The 20,659-nt window shown below is 38.9% G+C and overlaps 1 protein-coding gene across 4 annotated transcripts in view; it reads left to right on the forward strand.

Moving 5' to 3' along the window:
* The first annotated feature begins 5,667 nt into the window (after window positions 1–5,667).
* The window catches only part of Ppp2r2b (protein phosphatase 2 regulatory subunit Bbeta), a 434,540-nt gene continuing 419,548 nt past the window's right edge, over window positions 5,668–20,659 (forward strand). Inside the window, exons 1-2 of one of the 4 annotated variants that reach the window (XM_058584247.1) lie at window positions 5,668–5,895; window positions 6,011–6,088. In XM_058584247.1, the coding sequence (XP_058440230.1) occupies window positions 5,882–5,895; window positions 6,011–6,088 (92 nt within the window). In that variant the 5' untranslated portion in view covers window positions 5,668–5,881. The remainder of the gene's footprint in view (window positions 5,896–6,010; window positions 6,089–20,659) is intronic. The other 3 variants (XM_058584241.1, XM_058584242.1, XM_058584244.1) reach the window with 3 other exon arrangements.

Genomic DNA, 20,659 nt, shown 5'->3' on the forward strand with positions numbered 1-20,659 from the left:
ATAACTTGGTTAACATTACATCTGTCAAAGAATCTGAATTAATTATTAAAACCGCACATTGAAACCATGGAGCCTGGATCATCACTGGTAAATTCTTCCACATATTTCTGGAAGAAACTACCTATTATTCACAAAATTTCCAGAAAATTCAAAAGAAACAAATAATTCTCTACTCATTTTATGAAGACCTCATTCCTCGATGACAATTTCCCTCAGGAGCATAAATACAACAGTTTTTTTAAAAAAAATCAAACAGTTTAGAAAAAGACAAAATATGCCATGACCAAATACAAAATAGCTTTAACATTAAAAAATAAATTACTACAATTCAGAACACAAATTTATAAAGAAAAAATATGATTACCTTAATACCTGCAGACAAAATATAATCCAGTCAATATTCCTGATAAAAACCCTCAACAGAGTAGGGATAGAATGGAACTTCCTCAACCAGATGAACAGGTAAACTCAACCAGGAAAAATCTACAGTTAACATACTTAATAGGGAAAATCTGAATGGTTTTCCCTCAGATGGAGAAAGGATAAAGATGTCTAATTTCACTGCTTTTTACAATTTTTCCAGGAATTTTTAGCCAGTGAAAAAAAAATGAGGAAAAAGAGATGTGAATGGCAACCAAGCACCAGAAAGATCCTCACTTGGGGAAGTACACATTTAACAAGCCAGATCCTATGACCTTCCTGTAGTGTGGTTAGTCCTGAACACTGTGACCATGCTGTGTGCTGGAGAGGAAGTGGAGCAGCTGGAACTGTCATGCATGCTGGGGACACCATCACTTTCACAACTATTTTTCTCTTCTCAAAAAGTTAAAGAGATGCTTACTATGTGGCCTAATCACATACTTTTAGGTGTTCAGCGAAGAGAAATCAAAACATGCACAAATATGCATACACAAATGTTTCTAGAAGTTTTCTTTGTAATAGTTACAAATTGGAAACTACCTACATTCAGGTGAATAGATGACCACATTTTGGCATGGAATGTGATGGAATGCTGGTCCTCAAGAGGAAGAAACGAACTACTTTTACTTGTAAAACTAAAGCCAGAAGAAGAGTGTATACACCATGGGATTGCATTTAGACACAATTATAAAGTACAGACTAATATATAGGAACAGCAGACCAGAGGTGTCCAAGATTGCACGGGCAGAGAAGGGTTAGAAAAGTTTACCGGCATAAACAATCATTTGGGGGCTTTGGCTATGTCTACTAGTTTGATTGATGTGAAAGTTTTAAGGTGGTGGTATGGTATACACATGCCAAAACTGATCAAACTGTGCACTTTACTCATCTCCAGTTTATTATATGTCTATTATGCCCTCAAAAACTTTTTGAAAAGAGAGTGGAAAGGATTACATTAACCATTTATCAAAACCTCTCTATAAATATTAGAAAACTAACAAAATAATTATTGTACATATGGGAAAGATGAGCAAAATGTGATATCTTGATCTAGGCCACTTTTTAATCACATTTCAAAGTGTCTTGAAGGAATGCATTGATCTATAAGTGCAACTTAGTTCTCATTCTCTTGGTGTGTAGAGATATTTACATCAACCCACTTAAGGATGTGCGGCACCCTCACTTCTTGTGATTTGTAAAATGGACTGAGGTTTCCAAGGAGGCACACCCCAGCATTATTATTTCTTTGAGACTTGAAAAACTTCTTTCCTTTGTTCAGAAAATAGATTCTTAGAATGTAAGAAGATCAAGAGAACAATAATGAATGAGTCACTCCACGGTCCCACCCATCGCCCAGAATTTCTACTGCTCCTTCCTCATCACAAATCCCTAATTGATTCTACCTTCTAAATAATCAGTCAAATGTAGCCATTCCCTTCCACCTCCTTTCCTTTTGTCCACCAGATGGACGGTTGTGATGGTCAGCTTAGCCAATTAACAATTATTTTGATTGCCAATTTAAATCATCCAGTGGATTAGATCCAGCAAATCAATCCAATGATGGTTTCATCATAATCTCTCTGATGGCCGATTCAATTCTGTGCTAAGGAAAAGTTTGACTTTAAAATTTCACATCTCTTCCTTCTCTACTTGTGCCAGTACTTTGTGAGCTCACTGATAAGTTGGGACACAAAGGCAGCCTGCTTTTTCTAAACACACTAGTAGCTGCTAAAATCGAGTAATATATAGAGTGTTGCAGTAAAACGTAAAAAAAAAAAAAAAAAACTTCTCTTTTATTACTGAATTCTGAAGTTTGCTTTATTTTTAGCTGTTTCTAGAGCACATGAGTCTCTCCTCATAGGGATCTGGCATCCTAGATAGGAAGATTTCTACACCAAGTTGAGCTGGTAAGATACTTATTTATGCTGAATGCCTTAGTAAGTTATGGTATTGTCAACACTCAGAGAGGACTACACTATTGTAGGCTCTTTCTACTGCAACCTATAACATAATCAATTTCAAGATTGGTTACTCTAGGAGAAAATTTCTTTGGGCAAGAATTCTCTGTCTCTGTCTTTTGCTCTCTCTCCCCCATCCTTTTCCCCTCTCTCTGCAGAGCGAAGCACACTGCTAGCACCAAATCCATGAAAATAACTCTTTGCTGTGGCCTCCCTATCAATAAGGAGCTTTATTTGCTGCATGTCACACCCTCTGTTCATTGTATTCACTAAGCTGAGTTGGCACCAAAGAGGCAACACAAAGGGCAGCCTCAATTCTGAAGGGCCCTGTGCAGGACATCAGAGCCCTGGGCTGACTCCAACTCTGCTGTTAATTCACTGTGTAGCAATGGCCACTCTGGGCTCCAGTGTCCTCTGCTTTTGAATGTGGTGTTTGGACCAAATGATCCCCAAGGGCTGATTGGATTAAGAACTCAGCTATTATGTGATCCTAGAAATAAGAGAGGTGTATACCATCAGTGAACTGACCTCCTGGCCATTCAGAAGGTGAGACCAAGGCCTATTTGAGGCACAGGTGAGGAGAAAGGAATGAACATCTTCCAGGATGTTTAACAACTGGCTAAACACCAGCCTCTCGGTAGAGAATGCCTCTTATGACATTGTTACCACAGCAACTGGAGTGTCATTTGGCTCTGGAGTTTAGGGAAGCTGCTAAAGACTGTATCTGAAGAGAAACAAAATTTTCTTTCTCACTATGTTGGCTTAACTCTCCAGATCCAATTTAGCAATCAAATATACTACTCTAAAGAGTATTCATTAAAACTGAATTGTTATCTCACCAAACCATCACCTGAGAGGTAACCTGGTGGTTGAAGGAAGTCCTAGGTGTGCAAATAAGGTAACTTTATCGTGTTGTGAGCTCTTTCCCTTGTTGGGGGTCTCACTTTTCGATCTGTAAAATGGTGAGGATGACCTAGGTTATTATCTAAGTGTCTTTCAGGACAAATATTCTAAGCAGAGATTTGCAAATTGCTGGCACAAAGACAATATTCAGCCTGTTGATGTGGTGTGTTTGCCCTGTGCCCTGTGAGCCCTGTAGTGTGAGGGTTCTAATTTAAAACAATTTGGTGTTTTAAAATTGGGGGGTTATTTAAACTTTTGAATTATTTACAAAATAACCCTGATTTCTGGCATCTTTGGGGGAAAAAATCAACCAATTGATGACACTGGCCTGGACTCCTTCAAGGCAATATTCAGCTGCAGCCAAGCGGCTTCCTCCCCTATAGACACTGCCTAGGTCCTCCAGAGCCCACCATTTTTTAGCCCTGTGTAGTCTTGGAGGTGACATTGATAATTTGCTACTTGGTGGCATCCAAAACTTTTATTCCACTGTCTTACAAATGAGACTCCAGTTCAAGTGATGAAACCTCTCTGGGTCTAAGGACCTATCTATTAATGGGCAGCTGATGTCTGCACACTGGAGACATTGGGAGTCAGGCAGTCTGGGTTGAAATCTCTGTTCTGCTGCATCCTATGTATGACCTTGAGGGAATTACAGAAAATTCCTGAGTATTAGTTTCTTCACTTAGAAAATAGGGGTGATAAAAATGCACCCCCATACATCTGAGTGAGCTTGGAGATCCTCCACATCCAGTGGTTAGCCCAGTGCCTGCCTCACAGCAGCTAAGTGGACATTCCTCAGCTAATAGTTTCCTTTCTTACCAATAAACATTAAAAAAAAAATCTTTCCTGATGATAATGTCCATTATCAAGTTGTTGCTTCTGCTAATCACTTCCAATGTCTACACTCGTGGGAGATGGGTACCCTTGTCCTTTCTACTTTGAAGATGAGGAAACACAGGCTCATCATGTTTAGGAACTTGTCCCAACTCAGAGCCAAACTATAACCCTGTCTGACAGCAAAGCATCCGTTCTTAAGGGCGCCCCCTATGTATGCTTCGTCCATCCAATATACTCCAACACAGTGAGAAAAGCAAGTGGAGCAAGCTCCACCCTCACATGGTTGAGTGAGTGAAAGTTTCCCTAGAAGAATTCAATACAGATCTGTTTCTGACAATGAGAATCACTATTCAATTGTCTATGTTTTTAAAGGGTCAGTTTAGTTTTGGTATTTCATGGTTTTCATTCTACTAAATTTAATTATTCTTAAATTCATACCCTTTTCCAAAAATAGACTGTGCAATATTTCCTCCCTTTTTTTTTTTTTGGTACCAGGGATTGAACCCAGGGGTGCTTAACCACTGAGCCACATCCACAGCCCTTTTTTAATTTTTTTTAACTTTGAGACAGGATCTCTCTAAGTTGCATAGGGCCTTGGTAAGTTGCTGAGGCTGGCTTTGAACTTGCTATCCTTCTTCCTCAGCCTCCCAAACTGCTGGAATAATAGGTATGCACCACCACACCCAGCTTTATTTTATTATTATTATTATTGTTAGTTAGAAAAGGAAACAGGTTTAATTTGGCTTATAGTTCCATGGTCAAAGGCCTGCATCTGGTGATGGTGTTCTTGATGGCAGAGTCCTGAGGCAGTCAGTGTAAGGCATCTTATAAGAGTTTCAGAGGTTCAGTCCGAGGGTGGCCATCTCCATAGCTCTGGGCCTGAGTCGAGGCAGAGCATCATCGTGGAAATGTCTGGAGGAGGAAAGCTGCTCAGTGTGTGACAGCCAGGGAGCAGAGAGCATCCCCCTTTAAAACCTAGTATAGATCAAAGTTCATGCTGCTGAGAAGGGAATGGGCTCCACTGCTCTCCAGCAGCGTCTGAAAAGGACCTTTTTGACTTGAATGTGTATATTAGTGAATGTATTAGGCATGTACATGTATTAATATTGGATATCTAGATTTGTAGAAAACAGAAATCACAATAAGCCAAAAAACTTAGCCTCACCAACTGTCTGATGAGACTTTGAAACAGAAACCCACATGGAACAAAACAGACCACATTTGTCAGGAACCACTGAGCCACATCCACAACCCTTGTTAGCGGCTCCTCACCCCAGTGCTGCGCCTTCATCCCCCATCAACTTTTTTTTTTAACTGTCCCCTACTCTTCAGTCAGCTCTGACTTTGGCAAGTGGTCAAGAAGTGAACAAGAGAGATGCAAGTTCTCTGGGTGTCTGACCCTTACTGGCCATTCAATCATGCAAGCTGTGTAACTCAGTATTTAAAAAAAAAAAAATGTTGCTGTTCTTTTCCTCTCACCCCTCTAATGAACTGCCTCTTTCGCTTCTCTACCACCACAGAAGGAAAACAATCGAAAGCATTAGTATTCCCGTGAAAAGGGCCAGTCACACAGGGTGCGACTGCGGGCCCTTCGTAACAGCTCTCGGACGCTGCCAGGGCCTGAGAAGGGACAAACTCCAATTGCTCCAGTTCAGCCTCCTCCTGGCAGGGGCAGAGGGAAGAACAGCACGGGGATTCACAGCAGGACCTGGTGCCTGCCGCTTGACTGTTCTCCCAGGACCCAGCGTCTCTTCTTCAAGGCGATGATACCTGGTGTGTAAGTCTCCACTTAGAAATGCATAGGTCACCCTATGTATTTCTTTTCTTTTGGGCCTTTTAAGAACAATGGGGGCACTCTTCCCTAACCTTGTGTCTCCTTGTGTTGCTTTCAGGAATTGGGATGCTCACCCAGGACACGTTATGGTGCTTCAGCCAAGTGAAAGGCACTATCGAGATTGGAACAACAGAAGGTAGGACACAGCTCCCTGGGCCCCTTCCCTTGCCTCCTTTGGGGGTTTGTGCTGGTTTCCGATGTGAAAAATTTCATTTTTGCTCTTTCAATATAAGTCTCCACACATCTCAGAAGAGTATTCTGAGCTAGCAATGGATTTAATCATTTCTGTCTACACTTTCTCTGTGGTGAAGTTTATTTTATTCCCATCAATGAGGCAGCACTGAAATAAGCTTTCAGTGAAATAAATCGGTTTGCAGAGAGAGGCTAAAGGAGGCAAGCCTGGCTTCAGGAGGGTCTTTCAGCTCTGCAGAATTCTGGGACCAAACAGTTCAAGACTGTCAGCCATTAATCTCTCTCCACGGTGTTGAGGCTCACTGGCTTCACATGGAGCACACAGGGAGACTGAAGAATTCAAGTTCAGTCATTTGAATTATGGGAACATTGAGTCCCAATATCAGCATATAATTAATTGCCTTACTGGTTCTCAGGAGATTTTCTCATTCCAGGGTCCTTTACCAGGGATAATGCATTAGTTTGTTTTTTTTTTTTTTCTCCTCCTGAAATAATCATTTTAATTCTCTTCATTTTTTTCCCCTCTCATAAGCCTGGGCTTAGAGACCTCCATGACTCTACTCTCCCTAAGGATTCTGCATTTCAAAACAGCTGAATGATAGGCCCTTGGAAGGAACTAGAGTAGCACTTGTGGGTGTTTTATATCAAAGTTTAGCAGTTCTAGCAGGAGGCAGTCAGGATTTCCTGAAACAGATTTTATTGCATTGAGGGCAGGTATCCATGTGGCAAAACGTTGGTCTAAAACTCATTTTAATGAATGAAAAATGAACAGTAGACAAGGTTGAACCTTAATATGAAACATAATAGGATCAATCCATGTGAACTTTGAGTCATTTTGTAGCATTTTAATGCTGAATAAAAAATAATTTGTGTAAATTTTAATCTGAATAAGTTAAGGAAATAATTTATTCACCATCTTGTTGTAATTTATTTTTATAGACTCAGTCTAATGGTGGGTAGGCTAAAACCACATGATCTGTGTTTAAGAGTAGGAGAAACACACAAAATTAATTAAACAATATTTTATTATCTATACAATTATTCTTTTATATAACATCTGTTGTTTTCATGATGTATTGACAAATGGAGCCTTACAAATTTCCTTTTAAAGTCCCTCTGAAGACAAAGCAGGCATTATCTAACTCATTTTTTGCCCATTTAATAAAAAATATTTCTCAGTGTCTTCTACATGGCAGCAATATGCGAGGCAGTAGGTATTTTTTAAAAGGACAGGAGGAGGAAGGGCATGACCTATTTCCTAACCTCACGGATCTTAAGCAAACTCAAGCTCCAGTTAATCAGTTGTTTTGACTCAAAATCGCTTGTGCTTTTTAAATGATAAAGACATTCGGGTCCCTTAGTGCTACTGAGTTAGAGGTTGGAGACCAGGGTAATACAAAGAGTTAATGAGCTCACCCAGGTAATTCTGATGGAGTGGACTGGCATTTAGGACCACAAGGCTGCATGACTTATTTCTGATTACTCATTGCTCTCAGGCTGTGGACTTAAATCTTGTCTTTCTGAATAGTTCCCCACCAATTGTGAAGCTTCTGAGTGTCTAACTCTAGCTCTTATCCTTGAGTACTTACTGAGCTCTTACACTTCATTCTAACATAATTGCCACCAAAACCTTATGAGAGGGAGGGAGGGAGATGAGAAGGAAAAGGAGGAGAGAAAAACAGGGAATTCTGAACTGAAATCAAATTCCATGATTTTGTTGGGATGAATCCAACTACTATGTATAACTGTAAAGCTCTAATAAATAAAAGGAAGAATAAAAAGAAACCTGATGAGAGAAGATGATTTTATTCCTACTCTACCTATGAGGATACTCAAGTTAAACAAGCAAATAGGAAATATTAAGTGATTTGCCAAAGGCTGTCTAGCTAATGGGCAAGCTAGGTTCAAACTCAGGCTTGGAACCCCAAACCCCCTGCTCTTCAAACAGTTTTGAAAATGGAGATTCTGATGTAGCAGTTTGGAATGAGGTCCAGCAATCTATATTTTTCACACATGTTTTTTGATGATCCATCCATCCCAGTGAACTAAAGCTAGATTTAAATATTTGTGTGCGTGATAAATAAGTAGCCTGATTGAATTGACTATTAATTGGATCATGAAGTTAGGATCCAAATGACAATTCCTACTTTGTCTGGAAAATGCACCACAAAATGGTATAGGAAGGCAAAACCAGGAGTTAGGTTGGACACTAACATATACACTGTCATCAAGTTTCCCTGGCCAACATATCTGTGAAGTCATTTAAACTGCATTAATAGTGCCTTGATGGTAGTTGCATATTTGCTAAGCAAATTAATGAATAACTCTTACCTGCTATTGGTTAAAATCAGGTTGTTGTTTTTTTTAATTGGTCTATTCTTCCCACATTGACTTTCTAAACTGATAAGCCAATATAGAGTCTCCACTTTCCTGTCCTTTTAACTTTGTCCTACTGATGGCTTTTTCCATTAGTCAATGACATTGACTGATTTGTTTAATGTCTCTGTGCTTCAGTCTCTTTATCTGGAAAATAGGAATAATAATATAGGGACCCACTGTGATGACCATGTGGGCTAGGTGAATAGAAAATATTTTTAATTATGTAGAGATGTGGGAATGTGTCTTGTTAGATTGTTATTAGTTACTCATATTGTAGTATCTGCTAGGGGGCTAAGAAGGTGAAATGACAAAAATAAAGATGAGTATTTTAATGCAATATTTTAGGTCTTCAGATGAATGATACTATGAGCTAAAAACAAACATTTAGTAAGTGTTTACAATACCCAGGGTACCATCCCAGAAAGGGAAAGTATAAAGATAAATAAAGTCCAAGCTCTCAAGAAATGTACCACTGACTGCTGGGTATAGTGGCACATGCCCATAATGCCAGTAGCTCTGACGGCTGAGGCAGGAAGACCACAAGTTCAAAGCCAGCCTCAGCAATTTAGCAAGGTCCTAAGCAACTTAGTGAGACCCTGTCTCTAAATAAAATACAAAAAAGGGCTAGGGATGTGGCTCAGTGGTTGGATATCCCTGAGTTCAATCATGGGTACCACAAAATGAAAAAAGAAAAAAATAGAAAAGGAAATGTACCATTGAAGAGGAAATGGAGTATGCTACAGTAGAATGCATTATACAACAATAAGAATGATACAAGATAAGGAGAAGACAAAAGTTACTTGATTAAAGGCTAAAGTGCTTTGAATGCAAAAGAGGAAGAAATCTCACACATTTAGGGGTAGATGAACAAAGATAAACTTATTTAAAAAATTATTCAGGGCTTATATTAGATGCATTTATTATTAAATACATTTATTTTTGTGCTTTTCTGATGACTAGAAAGATTTAATGTAACTAAAACATATGTCCAAAAATAAATTACATTCAGAATCCCACAACCCACAGATCAATACTATTAATAGTTTGTGGTATATTTTTCTAAACTTATGCATAGATATTCATCAGTTGATTCAGTTAACCAACAAGTACTATGCACCAGATACTATGTAGTGGACTGGCCTTTTTTTTAACAAATGGAAATATTTCATATGTTTTTGTTTTTACCTAACAATATGACGTGATCATTTGTATAAGAAGTAGTATGCCCCGATTATTTACTCAATCTTGAATATTTATAACAACAGGGTTATGAACACCTAATAGCATCTGTGCTAATAAAGCATCTTTATGTCCGTATGATAGACTGGTTCAGAGCACAGGTTCCCCAGTGGAAACACCTGGTTCAAGTTTGGCTTCTCTGCTGGCATGGAACAAGTTACCTCACATTTATAGAAATTCCATTCCCTGATATGTTGGAATAGTAAAACTGATTTTGAAGAACTGTTGTAATAATACAATAATACAGATATTTTTAACAACATAGCACATAGAAAATGTGCAATAATTACATTTCTTTACTGTGATTATATCATTGAGAAATGATCTCAAAAACAGAATTCCTTGTCCAGTTTTACATAGACATATTTTATCTTTTTTTTAAGTTAAAATACCCAGGGCTCTTTAGAAATATGTTGAAGACTTAAAATTTACTAGGAATATCTAACAGTGACCATTGCTCAAATTTTCCAGTTTAAAGCATTTAAAAATTGGTCTTATAAGATCTTATCCATTGATACCTCTTTGACTATTCAAGTGTCTCAGAAGGTTTTAGAAAGCAGAAAATATGAGACATGAAGTGGTAGAAACAGTGTGTGCAAAGGTCCAGAGGTTTTTAAATTCAGAAATAAGAAGGACTTTCTTTTGTGGGGTGTAAAAGCACTTATAGAATCAAACTTAAGAGGTAGGTGGGACCCAGGATGTGAAATGCTTGACTAATATTTAGTGATATGCTACATCTGATACCAGCCAGTTGATATTGCTGAGGTTTGAAAAAGCTATTGCTGTGCCAGGCAGACATAATTAAAGTCACGTCAGCTCATTCCAGACAATGCAATGAAATTAGTTTATTAGTAAAGTAGGAATTTGACTCTATTCATTAACTCTAATGCATTAATTCCCTCCTGCAAGTATTCATCAGGCATTTATTAAGTGGCTGCTCTGTATCAGCACTACACCAGGTGAATACAAGTTTGTAAAAAATTGCCTTATAATGGATAACATAATGACAATTTAAAAAGAAGAAAATAAAAGTTCTTCAAGTTTTTGATGAAAATGGAAAATAAATGAACAGAATGGCATGAGAGAGTGCCTGAGGAGGTCACTATGGTATAGGGCACGAGGACAGATCTCCTTGAGGAGGTGACCTTTGAGCCTTAGCTTCAAACAAGGGAACCAGACTTGGAATGAGCACGTGAACAGGCACAGCACCAGGGGAGAAGGTGAGGTTTCCAAAGCACAAAGAAGAGCCTGTCCCATCCCATTCCTTTGAGAAAAGCTCACAGCCTGAAAGGAGGAGGAGAGCTGGTAGGAGGGGACTTGACCAGGCAGGGTCACCTTACAGCACCTGGGTGCATCACTAAATGTCATTCAAGCATTTCACATCCTAGGTCCCACCCACCTTTTGGGAACAGTGGGACTCCTTCCCACTGAAGGAGTCTAAAGATATATGCATTCCTAGAGGAAGTCTGAGACAATGTAGTTCTGTCAAGAAAGAGAAGAGGATGAAATGAAAACGGCCTCCAGGTAAATTTTGGAGAGAGGTAAAGTAAGGAAATAAGATAGCTCCCAGGCACCAGTCATCCACCTTGACACAGCTGGGAAAGAAACACAATTGGGGAGGAAAATCCTAAGATCATTTTGAACATATGAAGTGTGAAGTGGCCATCATTATACCTAGGTGCAAATGCCAAGAAGGAAATGTGCATGTGAGTGTCTCAGAATCTGGGATGGAGACAGAAGCTGGGAGGCCTCATGTATAGATGGCATCTGAAACCACTGCCCCACATGGGATCACATAGCATGCCGTCCAGGTTCACAGGCAGTCGTTGGTAAACAGCCGGAGGATGGCCTGAGTCCTCCACTGCTTTCCTGGTAGCTGGAATGCCATTTAAGCATGGTTCATTTAGTTTAGGTCTTAGAAGATACCCATGGAAGTTTCTGATTCTGTGAAATTCAAGTGTTTGACTTACCATGAATGCATATTCCATATAACATATGAAGCTTTACACTATTTCATTGGTAGAAGTAATTCGCATGCGAAAGTTGACCACTCTGTTCATCAAATTTTTTTTTCATCAATTTTTGGGGAGCTGGGTCTGATTCTGTGCATAGGAAAAAAGAATTATCTGGTGGAGTTTCTGGGTTTTTTCTCAGCTACAGCATGTAACTATTTTCTTTTAGATACTACAGTTCCAGGGTCTTTTGTTTGCTCATTCTGCAGTTCTTCAATGCCTGCCAGTGTAGGTCATTTCATCTTATGCATGGGAAATAATTATGGTATTTATTCTGTTTTGCTACATGGGAATAACCTTTGTTCCTTCTCCTCCTTCTGAAAAGATCACTCAGGTGGTACAGGGAAGGATGAAGCATTGTATTGATTCAGATTTCTAATGAGAAAAAAAAAAAAACATCAATTTGCCTGTCAATATGAGGTGCATTCTACCCACCTTAAAGCAAAAGCCGACAGCTCGAGAACTCCTAGCACAGAGGAGGTCTCTGCCAGCTGCATTTGCAAGGGCGTCTTCGTTTTGCACTGATGTTTGAGAAATCTCAGGATGGTAGAAATGATTTCTCAGCTACCCTTCAATGAGTCTGACTCCTTGCTAACACCCAAAGTGAAAAATACCAATTGGGTTGTTTCCAAGCAATATAAAGGCCTGTGACCTTCTCCTCATTTTACAGAAAGTCAGCTGTGGACAATAAATTTTCTCAGATTTTCATGCAACCTAAGGAGCATAAGATGATTGTGATTTCACCCCACAGATCACAGTCTAAATGATCCAAAATGCTGTCTTCTTTGCCTCACCCTTCCCTATCCTGGATATGGGAGGAAGCAGTGACTTTGGTAAGAATTCCTGTTTTAGGGAGAGATCTTGTCTCATTTGATAGAAGCTTTCTTTATCAGCAACTCCCAGATATTGTTAATCAATTTGAAGTCTGGTGAGCCCAAACTTTAAACTTGGTTCAACTATCCAGTTAGCAAGCTTAGCTCAATGGATGATTTTCAAACAATATTGTACATATAAACAACCTGGGAAGGGTGTTAAAACACACCCTACCCAAGAGAGTTGAACTCACAGGTTTGGAATAGGGCCAAGGAGCTTGCATGTTTCACAGGCATTGCAAATAATTCTAGTATAAGCTGATCCAAGAGAGACACTGAAAAACTCAATTTCTTTCCTTACATCAGAGGGCCACTGTGAGAATATCTGAGCATAGCAGATAGAATATCTGAATGTCTTTGAGTGCTTTTAAGGGAAACCAGAACAGCAATAAATAAGAGGCCACTAAGAAGCCACGTTCTCTGCCCCAGGCACTGGAGGGAAAGGAAAACCTCCCCTCTGTGCGTCAAAAGGAAACCAAGAATCTCCTCTCTGTATGCAGCGGTCTATAGAGAAATTTCCTATGCAACTTCACTTTGTATGGCGTTCCAATCTGCTAGAAGCAAAATTGGTCCGATTATGAACATGCTGCAGTGAGATGAAAGTACTTTTTCTCAGCTGTGATGTGGGATGTCTGTTGGAGAAGGCTTGCTGTCTCTGCAGGTGGCCTGGTGAGAAGTGGACTCTGTGGAGGAGGGTAAGCAGGTTCTTTGTCCAACACTGACACCAAACACCCTGTTCTTTTCTTATGCATTAGGTAATTAAATATTTCCAAGCCAAGAAAGATGAAAAAGCTGCATGGCTGATCATTTCACTCCTTCCCTATTGCCAGTAACTTTTAATGTGTTTAATTAATGCGTACAAATGGAGCATCTAGTGTGTGTTAGGTACTGGAGAGGGTCATGATACCATAGTCATGGGTAGGACCCTTTCAACCCCCTTCTTTCAGCACATATCCTCTCCTGAGAATATCAACAAGTGGTTTCCAGTTACAATCCAATGTACATGTAAAAAGTTCTAGACAACTAGTAAGTCATTCAACCTACAGTGGAATAGGCAAGAGAACTGGAAAGGCTTGCTAGAGCAACTGATGGTCAATAAGAGACCTAAAAAAGTAGTAGGAATTAAGCTGGGCGTGGTAGTGTGCGCCTGTAATCCCAGTGGCTCAGGAGGCTGAAGCAAAAGGATCATGAGTTCAAAGCCAGCCTCAGCAAAAATCAAGGTGCTAAGCAACTCAGTGAGACCCTGTCTCTAAATAAAATACAAAAAAGGGCTGGGGATGTGGCTCAGTGGTCGAGTGCCCCTGAGTTCAATCCTCAGTAAAGAAAAAGAAGAAAAGAAGAAGTAGTAGGAATTAGTGGGGATTTTTAGGCACACAGGCCCACATTTCATTCATTCCTTTGGGTTAATTATTTCGTTTTCTTGAGCTATTTTAAGAGGATGAAAGGTTTTGCTAATGAGATCTTTGAAAGCACTGCATAATACCTGGCCAGGATAGAGTGAAAATAATGCTAATTCTATTTACCTAGTCTTCATAGGCCAGACTCTAATATTGAATTTCAATATATTGTCTCATTTCATCTTTGCCACAATGATAAGATGTGAGGCAGGTGCCTGTTCAATGCCATTTCACAGTGGAAGCAATTAAGGGTCAGAAAGTTTGAGTTACCCCAGTCACACACCTGCCTGACCTCAGAGTTGGTGGCCTTAACCTTTGTGATAGAGCACTCCTGAAAAGTAGCCTGGCAACAAGTAGCAGCTCCAAAAATATCTGTTGAATGAATATAGTAGTTCCCAGCTATGCATAGTTTTGCTATCCACAATTTCAGTTACCCACAGTTAACCATGGTCCAAAAATACTGAATGGGGGGGAGGGGATTCCAGAAATAAGCTATCCATAGGTTTTTAATTGCATGCCATTCTGAATAGCATGATAAGCTCTCATGCTGTCCTGCTCCATCCCACCCAGATATGAGTCAACCTTCTGTCCAGTGTATCCATATTGTATATGCTACCCACCCATTAGTCACTCCATAGCCATCTCAGTTATAAGGTCAACTGCCATGGTATTACAGTGATCTTGTACAAATAACTCTCATTTTACTTAATAGTGGTCACAATGCACAAGAGAACTGATGCAACAGATGCATCATGGTATAGATATGGAAGGACAGATTAACTCTGCTACTATGTGGCAGTACTGCAGGGTATATAGAAAAAATATTGTATATGTAGGGTTTGGGTCTGTTTTGATTTCAGGCATCCATTGAGGATCTTAGAATATGGATAAGAGTAGACTACTATATAGCCTTTAGTAAGCAGTAAATGTGAAAAACAAAAAGATCCGTATTGCTGTTAATATAACCATAGTGAATATTTTTTGGAGAATAAAATAGCCCATTCAAGACAATCCATTACAGATACATATCACTTTTCTACTTTTAACATGGGTCACTTTATTTCTTATCACTTATGGGAGATAACTAGAGTGAGTCTTATAATCCCATGTTAAAGACACAAAAGAGATAGTACAGATATTATGGACAGTAGGTAGATTATTCTTTGTAGAGATGAGCAGATTAAGGCAGAGTTCCAGGTAAATGGAGATAAGTTGTAAATTGCTCAGGGTCTCATAGAAATCAGAAAGCAAATTTTCAAATCCTACACCAGCAATATATCTACTGGTCATCTTCCACTGGACAACAGGTTTGTTGGGGTCACTCTATTCTAGAGACACTGGCTGTGCGTTTAAGGTGTAATTCACTTTCATGAAAATGTAGGGCAGTGAACATAAGGCAGCTCAAAGGAAATCATTCAAGATGCTTTTAGGTATAGCAGAAAACTCCTATCAAAATACACAGGCCAGTAAAAGAATGATACCTCTCACCTAGTTCTGCAAATATCTACAAAGCACCTGCTATCTGCTAGGCATTCCAGGTATGGGAGATTCCACAGTAGTGGAGATAGACAAGAGGTTAAAAAAAAAAATATATATATATATATATATATATATATAAAGATATGCAAAATATAAGCATGTAAATGCAACAGAGGAAAATAAAGCAATATGGGGCTGTAGAGGTGTTCTCTTTTAAATAGGATGATGGAGAATATAATTCAAAAATTATATTTAGGCAATGATCTGAAGACAATAAGAAATCAAGTCATGTGGATATCTAAACAGGAGAATTCCAAGTAGAGGCAATAGCCAGTGCAAATGCCCTGAGGCAAGAGTTTATCTGTCATGTTCAAGGACCAGACATGAGGCCAGTGTGGCTGAGTTGAGTGGGGAAAGGGGAAAGTTAGGAAAGATGGAAACCGAGAGATGAAGGCAGAAACCTACAAGAGTGGACCTTATAAACCATTGTAAATACTTGGACTTCTGCCCAAGTGAGATCAAGAGCCACTATTGTAACACACTCTTTCTAGCAGCAGGTCAATAACAGATTGTATGGGGTCAAAGTGGGAAGCAAGAAGCTCAGGAGGTTAGGAGGCAGTAATCCAGTTTTATTATTTTCACACAATAATTGTTCAAGGGGAACTCAGGCAGCAGGATACGCCCTATTCCCAGCAGGAATAATCTTAAACCTGGAACCACCCTAAACCCGGATAGTCCTAAACCGGGAACACCCTAAACCCGGATCTGCCTTGGTCCTTGAGCAAGGTCACCTACATGCAATGTCACTGCAAAATGTCCTATTTCCACGAGTCCTTCCACTAAGCAACATGGGGTACGCTGGCAAGGAAATTGTCATACCTACTTGGCTAATGGCTCCCAGCAATTGTTGAAGCCCCAGAGCTGATAATTCCCCAGCCAAGCTTAGCAAACAGGACTCAGATTCCATCTCCTGCCTTGCTGTCCTTGGAATGTCATCTTTGTCCCAAGATAACAGTAGCAACTCTGAGCATCACACTCAGATCCTACAATATATCCAAAGAAAGGATATCCTGCCCTTCATTTTTTTTTTAAGCAAGGAAACTTTCCCTCACATGTTCCTAGCAAATTTATCTCGATGTCCCCTTGGCCATAGTCTGAGTCATCCACCTACTTCCAAGCCAACCGTTGCCAAGGAGAATGGCATCAGCCTAACTGGCTTACACAGATAGGCTTGCATCTAATTTGGTGTTGAATCATCATCCCTGAGTGGAGGATACACAACAAAATCTTGGCTTTGCAGCAAGGAATGGGGCTGCAGTTGAGGGTAGCCCCACAACAAAGCTGACTGCAGGAAAAGGCAGATATGCCTCACTCAACTTCATTGCTACCACTGGGCAAAGGGGAGGGGGTCACTGACTTGTTTTTCGTAGAACATTTGGCTGGAACAAATACAAATGCCAACTTTCTCGGACTTGCCTTGAAGCCATGGTCTGAAGTGTATGAGGAGAGTATTTGCCATTTTTTATGTTACTAATTAAGCAGGCTCAGCATCGCCCTACTTATATAGCTGATATTATTTGTTAATGGAATTCAAAAGCTAAGAATAAATGATTCAGCACATGCACACAGTCAGGCGGTTCCTGGTTTTGTCTTCAGATTTCAAGTAAATATTGTGTCTTTTTTTCCAACATACTTATTTTTTTAATATTTATTTTTTAGGTGTAGATGGACACAACACCATGCTTTTTTTAAAATTTTTATGTGGTGCTGAGGATTGAACCCGGGTCCCACCGGTGCTAGACGAGCGCTCCACCCCTGAGCCACAATCCCAGCCCCCAAAACATACTTATTTTTAATTTATTAAGTAGAGCTTTAAAAAAAGACAGAGCACAGCCAACTTTATACCAGTATGGTAAGAGGTAAAATACTGAATGTCATTCATCTGTTTATTCAATAAATATGGATTGGGCATTAGGTGTCGGAAACACAGAAGCACTCAAAACAGCTAACATCTCTGGTGTTCATGGCACGCTCACCTTCTAGTGGGGCATCTAGACAATAGAGAGTGAGAACTCACAATGACACAAAAGAGAATTTCATATGGTGACATGGGCTACAAAGAAAATAAAATTTGGACATGTGGGAGGGTCTGAGAAGGGGTTGGGAATGCTATATTAAGTGACTGTTCTTTGAAAGTTATTTTTAAAAATTTTTCATTATGCATGGTAGTTCCATAATTTTGTCAGCTGTTTTAAAAGAATCATTATTATCTATTGTTTCTTATTACAATTTAAAGCAACCTTTCTCCAAATTATAACATAAGTCTTCTCTCAGTGTGTGCTTCTTTCTCTACCATTAATCAAATATGCAGGTAATTTCAATGTTGGAAGATCTACACAAATAATACTCAAGCAATAATGATTTCCAAATATTGATATTAAGTGCCTAATTTCTAAGAAAAACTAATGGAAATTATTTACAACTTATCACTCATATGCTTCAGAAATTATTTCTTGTTCTTTTTCAGTCAGTGATTCATGTAAAGTGCAGCTTCTCATCAGGTGTACCTGAGAATGTTTTAAATATGTAATTTACAGCTTTCTGAAGACAAGCTGTTTTTTTTTTTTTTACTAAGTGTTGTTATTTAATAGCAACTTAAATTAATCCACAAAACAAAAACAGGAAAAAGAAATTCACAAACTGTGTTTTTAAAAAAACAACTCAGATGCTATTTTTAAAATATTTGCATTCCTTTTCACATATAATAATACTCTGTATTCCTAATAAAAAACTTGAGGGCACTGGAGAAATTTTGCTACAGTTAAGAATATTAACTACTAACAGATGGTCTGGGTTTGAATCCCAGTGGGACTAATTTTTGTCACTGAATAGGTTCCATAACCTTATTTTGATCTAACCTCACTTTTCTCTTCTGGGAAATGGGAAAAGAGTAGTTTCTTCCTCAGAGGATTTCCATGTGGATTTAATAAAATAATCCACATAAAGCACAGAAAAAAAATCCTAAATTAATGTTAGTTGTGATGCTGATGAAAACACAGATTACAGGACTGGGATGCAGCTCAGAAGCAGCAAAGATCTGGGTTCCATCCCCCATACCCTCCTCCCCCCACACACATGCACACACACACACACTACAAGAAAATTAAAATGACTTGTCATCCTATCACCTCAACCATTATTTAGTTTCAATGTTTAGTATTTGATAAGTTTACTAAATTTTCTTCTAAATGGCAATCAGGCCCAAGAATGTGTTTACTAAGTCATTACTTATTCCCTGGTATGAGCACAAACAAGCCTAATTTTGGGAAGAACAGTGATCACATGTAGAGGCTTCTAGGCTCAGGTTCTACCTACATTATGTCAAAGAAGTTGAAAAATATTATGGAAAACTAGTTGCTGGGACATCATTAATAGATATGAACAGTTAACTAACACTACTTATTTTTAACCACTGCATTATTTGCCTACTTGATGCTAGTGAGCAACTGTGATTTGAACATTTAAATTCATATTGAATTGCAGTTTGAAGGAAACAGGAAAGATCATCTCTGATCTCCCCATTCTCTAGAGGGAAGAGCTGAGGTTCAGAAAGGAATAGGGGTACAATCAGAGCTGTGGATTCACTTTTCCACATTACCGCTTCATGTTTCCACTACTGAAGTTTCTATGTGACAGTGAGGGGTTAGATAAGCTCCCTGATTATCCTCTCCAGTTCACAATAATGGAACATTATTCTGCCTTTAAAAAGAAGGAAATCCTTCTTTTTAAAAGCAGAATAATGCAACATGGATAGATGAACCCATTAACCAACATATTAATTGATATAATCCAGCACAGAAAGGCAGATAACACATGATCTCATGTATGTGTGAAAGCTAAAAACGTTGAACTCATAGAAGCAGAGAGCGTAATTATGGTTTTCAGGGACTGAAAGTAGTGGTGTATATTGAGGAAATATTGGTCAAAAGATACCAATTTTTTTGCAAGTAAGTTTTTGGATTCTTTTCAGATAAACATTATAGTATAATGTATTCCAACATACATACATGGAGTATAACTTATTCTCATTAGAATCCTATTCTTGTGGTTGAACATGATGTGGAGTTGCTCTAGTTGTTTATTCATATATTAAAATTCAGTCATGAAATTCATTTGGAAAAATAAGAGGCCTGGACTAGCCAAAGTAATCCTTAACAAGAAAAGTAGAGCAGAAGGCATCAAAATACCAGACCTCAAATTATACTGCAGAGTTACAGTAACAAAAACAGCATGGTACTAGCACCAAAACAGATGTGAAGACCAATGGAACAGAATAGAAGACACAGAGATAAACCCACATAAATACAGACAAAGGCACCATAAGCATACATTGCAGAAAAAAAATAGCCTCTTCAACAAATGGTGCTGGGAAAACTGGAAATCCATATATAGCAGAATGAAATTTAACCTCTTTCTCTCACCCTGTACAAAATTCAACTCAAAGTGGATCAAGGACCTAGGCATTAGAGCAGAGACCTGTGCCTACTAGAAGAAAAAGTAGTCCCAACTCTCCATCATGTTGGATTAGGCTCCACCTTCCTTAAAAGACTCCTATAACGCAAAAATTAAAATCGGCCTGGGAACCAACATCCTTAACAAGACCCCTAAATCACAAGAAGTAAAATCAAGAATCAACAAATGAGATGGTATCAAATCAATTTTCAATGAAGTTTCTACCCATTCAAAAAAGAAAAGATACCAATTCTCAGACAACAAGAAATAAGTTCCAGAGACCTGCTGTAAAACCCAATGACTATTGTTAACAACAATGTGTCATATACTAAAAATTCACCAAGAAGGTAGATCTTGAGTGTTTCACCACAAATTAATGATCAATATGTGAAATAGCGCCTGTGTTATTTAGCTCAGATCTCCTCTCTCAATCAAGGTAGCATGACACAGCAGTGAAAAAGCCTAGGCTTCAGAAATACTCACCAAGGTTTGCATCTAAGCTTTGCCACTAACTCTGAGTATAGCGTTTAAATTTGCTGTGCCTCAGTTTCCTTGTGTATAAAATAGGGAAAATAATTGAAGCTACTTCAAGGCGCTGATGAGGGTTCAATGAGAAGATGCACAC

The sequence above is a fragment of the Marmota monax genome, unplaced genomic scaffold (genome assembly GCF_021218885.2).
Source record: "Marmota monax isolate L192 unplaced genomic scaffold, Marmota_monax_Labrador192_F-V1.1 WCK01_AAM20220418_F8-fsc00006, whole genome shotgun sequence".
NCBI classification, from domain to species: domain Eukaryota; kingdom Metazoa; phylum Chordata; class Mammalia; order Rodentia; family Sciuridae; genus Marmota; species Marmota monax.